This window comes from Pogona vitticeps, chromosome 3, assembly GCF_051106095.1.
Source record: "Pogona vitticeps strain Pit_001003342236 chromosome 3, PviZW2.1, whole genome shotgun sequence".
NCBI lineage: Eukaryota > Metazoa > Chordata > Lepidosauria > Squamata > Agamidae > Pogona > Pogona vitticeps.
This window is the reverse complement of record NC_135785.1, coordinates 257,635,879-257,640,736: the sequence shown is the minus strand read 5'-3', so window position 1 is coordinate 257,640,736 and position 4,858 is coordinate 257,635,879. Positions and strand designations below refer to the sequence as shown.

The following is a 4,858-nucleotide window of genomic DNA, read 5'->3' as shown; positions in this document are numbered from 1 at the left end:
TGCTTGTTTTATTTATTTAATTTATTTATTTATTTATTTAATTTATATGCCGCCCACTCTACCCAAAGGTATCACCACCATGTTGAAAATGTGTTTTTTTTCAATAACAGGTATAAACAGCTGTAAAGTATGCAACTGCTGTGCAAACAAGAAGCTAAATTAGCACACATCTAAATGCACTCTGGACAGACCAGAAAGGACTACAACTCCCAGAATTCCCCAGTCAACCTGTCCCAGAGCTGGAATCTAAAAAGTAAATTTCCAAGCTCTGCCTGATGGATAGCTCAACGGTTTAGGTCTGAACCGGAGGCTGAGAGTTCAATTCCCCATTGTGCCTTTTCGGCAAAGGGCTGGACTCCATGATCCATAGGGTCCATTAAGCTCTGCCGTTCCAAGATGAGGATGAACTCGTTTACAACTGTTTCAGAAATGTTTATCACGCCATTGCCCTGCCTTGCAGGATTTTAAGAGATGCCCAGAAAATGTTAAATTTTCCCAGGTTCCCCCCCCCCCGGCTCTTTCATCCCCCCCCTTTTCTCCCCCTTTTTAGGCAAGACAAAAATATGGCTCTAATATGCCTTTTGATTGATTGATTGATTGATTGGGAGCCTAAGGTGCCATCTGCCGAGAAACATCCCAAAATAAGGTTGGGAAGGGCTAGCTTTCCGAGACAGCGACTCCCATCTTCCCTCACCCTAAGCTGGTGAAGGCTAATGGGAACTGGAGTCCATCCACTCCTGGTGCAGCCTGGAAAACTTTTGGATTACAATGGCCAGGGTTCTGTGGAGGAGAGTACAAAAGAGATGTAGATGTTTTCAAGTTCTGATGTTGGGAGACCCGCATTAAGCCCCCCAACCCTGAAGAGTGTATGATCTCAACGAATATCCTTAAGGCTATCAGAGAAGGATCTCGGTATAACTCAGTGGATGGGTGTGCATGGCTGCAGAGCCAGAGGCCTCCCAGGGAGACCACCCAGCCCAAATCAATCTTCTTGTTGGGACTGCAATTCCCAGAAGCCTTCCCCACCCTCTGGGCCAGCCAAGATTTCTGGGGGACGCAGTCCAAGAACAATTTGGCTTACCCAAGGCTGGGGGATCCCAAGCAGCTGATGAACCACCTCCAAGTTGGGTGGCCTTGGGCAAGCTGGCCAGAGGACCCCCGGGAGGACCTGGGTGAGAACTCTGCCGAGTCCTTGATACACCTAGGAAACCACGGAAAGGGTGGCCCTAAGTCGGAATGCACGCAACATGGGTCTTAAATTACTAGCATCATGCTGGATCCATGTGAAGGTGACAGCTAACAAGGTCCACCCCAAAAGGTCTAAGGGTCCATCACACACAGACACACCCCATTGTGTTGCATCACTGAGACGTCTGTACCCCTTTGTTTCAGGGATCTGCCCACCTTCACCCCACGTTCCCAGAGCCTTTCTCCTCCTCCTCCTCCTCCTCCTCCTCTCCCGCCACTAAAGGCTGGGGTAAGGCACCCCTCGGTTATACCCGGGGCCGGGGGCGAACTCATAGGGCAGGGCAGGAGGGGGCGGGAGCGGGCAGTCCGGGAAGAAGGGGGCAAAGGCTGCCGAAGGTAAGTGAGTTGCGCCCGCAGCCGCCGCTGCTGAGACCCCCTCCGCTGCCGCTGCCGCTGCCGCCCCCGGCCCGGCCGCGTCCGAGGGGGCGGCGGGGTAAAGCGCCGGCAGGGGGCGCAAGGAAGCCTCCGGGAAAAGCAGGTGGGGCAGCGGGAGCAGCGCCTCGTACAAAGCCGGCTCCAGCCCCAGATCGGCGGCTTGGAGCCGTCCGGAGGGGAAGCCCGGCGCCGAGGGCTCTGGGTTCGGATCCGGCAGCAGGCTGCTGTAATCGGGGCCGGCCAGGAGGTCGAAGAGCTCTTCCGTCGTCGTGGTGGTCGTCGGGGTCGGGGTCGGTCCGGACCCTGCGGGGTCTTTCAAGCCGAGGCTGGGCTCTACCCCGACGGCCCGGCTTGGAGCCGGCTCGGTGAAAAACGAGAGGGGCAGGTTGCGGTTCCGCAGAGGCACTTTCTTGCCGCCGCCGCCGGGGCCCGAGGGTCCCGATCCGCCTTCTTTGCCCGCCGAGGAAGAGGACGAGGCCGCCTGGATCGGGCCCGCCGCGGGTGGCCAGGAGTCGAAGAGGGCGGCCAGACTCTTACTCTGCAGCGCGCTTCCTTCCCGCTTCCCCGTCGGCTTGTTGGGCGCGCCGCTGCCGCCAGGAGGCGATAGAGAGCCGCCGGCCGAAGTGGACTTTTTATTAGTCGTCTGAAGCGGGTGGCTATTATTATTGTTATTATTATTGCTAATATTGGAGGAGGCGGCCTCCGGGCTGGCCGGGGAGGGGGCGGCCGTGGGGGTCCCGCCGCTCCCTCCTCCTCCTCCTCCTCCTCCTCCCGCGATCATGCCGGTGCAGCGCTTGATCTGCTTCTGCAGGTACTTGCGGTGGTTGACCTTCCGCCGGGACTTCCCGGGCTTGTCCAGCGCCAGCTTGATGTTGCTGGAGGCCGAGTCGATGAAGCTCAAGAGGTCCCGGGTGGCTTCCTTGAGGTCGCCCGGATCGCTGCCCCTCCCGTCCCCGCGGAGCAGAAGCGATCCCCCGTCCGCGTAGCTTTTCTCCGGCTCCGCTGCCGCCGCCGCCGCGGGAGAAAAACAGAAGGAGAGGAAAGGATGATGGGGGTAGAGAGTGGCCGCTTGGACGGCCATGGCCTCGGATCGAGGCCCCCTTCTCCACCCCTGTCCGCGAGTGCCGGAGGATCGCGAGTGCCGGAGCGCGACCCCGAGGTGGTGGGTTCGGATCCCCGCCTCGCCGCCGGGTCCTCGGTGCGAGTCCTAAGACGCCCTCGAGGCTGGATCGGGAGGCGGAGAAGGGGGCGAAGGTTGTGGCCGGCAGGATCCCGGAGGCGGGCGCCGCATCATCATCTTCTTCTTCGCCGCTGCCTCCCTTCCTTGGATCCCGGCGCGCTCCCTGTGCGCGTCTCTCCGCCGACCTGCCTTCTTGGCTCCGTCCGCCCTGGCCGCTCGTTGCCTGGGCCACCGATGCAAACCGGGCAGGGAGAGAGAGAGAGTCGGAGGAGGAGGAGGACTGGAGCCCTTCCGCTCCTTCCTTCCGACCGCTTCCCACCCCCGCACCCGCCTCCGTTTTCTCATTTAGGGGCCAGGAGGAGGAGGAGGAGGCGGGGGGGGGGGTGGGATGTCCGAGACAGAGGAGGGGGAGGGGAGCTCTTAACTCTTTCTTGGGTGGTTGGTCCTCTTGAGATCTTTCCTCTTCCATGGATGGATAGATGCTGCGTCGTTCTATCTATACGGATGGAACGAAATCCGCGGGTTTGGCAAAACGGGCTTCATGAGGATCAATCGTAGGACTGTGAAGTTGGAAGGGATCTGTAAGGCCATCCATCCAACCCCCTTGGCTCAAGGCGGGAGATCAAGGCCACCTCCATAAAAGAAGCAGGGTTTACATTTCTCCAGATTTCTTCCCCGCTCGGTTGTTGTTGGTCCCTGCTCTTAGGTTACCGCTGATTTATGGCGACTTGTTGTTAAGTAAGAGTTGGACCATAAAGAAGGCTGACCGCTGAAGAATTGATGCTTTTGAATTGTGGTGCTGGAGGAGGCTCTTGAGAGTCCCCTGGACTGCAAGGAGAACAAACCTCTCTGTTCTGAAGGAAATCAACCCTGAGTGCTCACTGGAAGGACAGATCCTGAAGCTGAGGCTCCAATCCTTTGGCCATCTCATGGGAAGAGAAGACTCCCTGGAAAAGACTCTGATGTTAGGAAAGAGTGAAGGCAAGAGGAGAAGGGGACGACAGAGGATGAGATGATTGGACAGGGTCATTAGCTACCAACATGAATTCGACCAACTCTGGGAGGCAGTGGAAGACAGGAGGGCGTGGCGTGCTCTGGTCCATGGGATCACGAAGAGTCGGACACGACTTAATGACTAAACAACAACAATTGTTATGTGCTGGCAAGTCTTATGGCGACCCTATGAATGAGGGATCTCCAAAGTCCCTGTCCATAACACCCCTGCTCAACTCTTGCAAATGCAAGTCTGTGGCTTCCCCTTGCGTCAGTCCATCTCACATTGGGTCTCCCTCTTTTCCTGCTGCCTTCCACCTTTCCCACCCTTGTGGTCTATTCCAGAAAATCCTGTCTTCTCAGGATGATGTGCCCAAAGGAAGACAGACTCGGCTTCAACCTTTTAGCTTCCAAAGAAAGTTCTGGCTTGATTTGATCTGGGATCCCACTCATTCATCTTTCTGGCAGTCCAGGGTATCCACAAAGCTCTCCTCCAGCACATTTCAAATGAATCATTCCCCCCTCCCCGGTCAGCTTTCTTTACTGTCCAACTTCCACACCCATACATGGTGATTTGAAATACAAGAGTGTGGATGACCTTGGTCTGGTTTCCAGTGACACCTCCTTACACTGGATTTTCTTTTCTAGATTGTCAATCTAGGTGACACTAAAAGGCGAGATTTTGAACTCCAACACCCACCAGCTTTGGATGCCTCTTTTCTTTGAAATAAGACACATTTAAGGGGCTTACTCCCTGAAAAGTGGGCACAAAATTACAGCTTATCAACAGTGCAATCCTATATATTACTGCCTCGACAAAGAAGTTGGAATCATTGGGGGGGGGGGGGAGCTAGACCACCCAGAATCTCCCAGTCAACATGGAAAGTTGTCCTTGAAGAAAGTAACTTTTCCAGACTTTCTGTTTATACGTTGCACTGAGTTCAACAGGGGCTAATTCCCCACATACACGGGTTTTATAGCTGTGGTGGCTGATGAATCCAGTTTTAGGCCGGGAGGACTGGAAATGCCCTCCAACTCTGGTCATCCTGTTCATCCTATTTG

The 4,858-nt window shown here is 55.8% G+C and overlaps 1 protein-coding gene across 1 annotated transcript; it reads right to left on the bottom strand.

Annotated features, from left to right (window-relative positions):
• Positions 1-258: 258 nt before the first annotated feature.
• On the bottom strand, positions 259-3,159 carry FAM181B (family with sequence similarity 181 member B). The gene has a single exon (XM_020808163.3). The coding sequence runs from the start codon at positions 2,702-2,704 to the stop codon at positions 1,466-1,468; it is 1,239 nt and encodes a 412-aa protein (XP_020663822.3). The 5' UTR covers positions 2,705-3,159; the 3' UTR covers positions 259-1,465.
• Between the last annotated feature and the right edge of the window lie 1,699 nt (positions 3,160-4,858).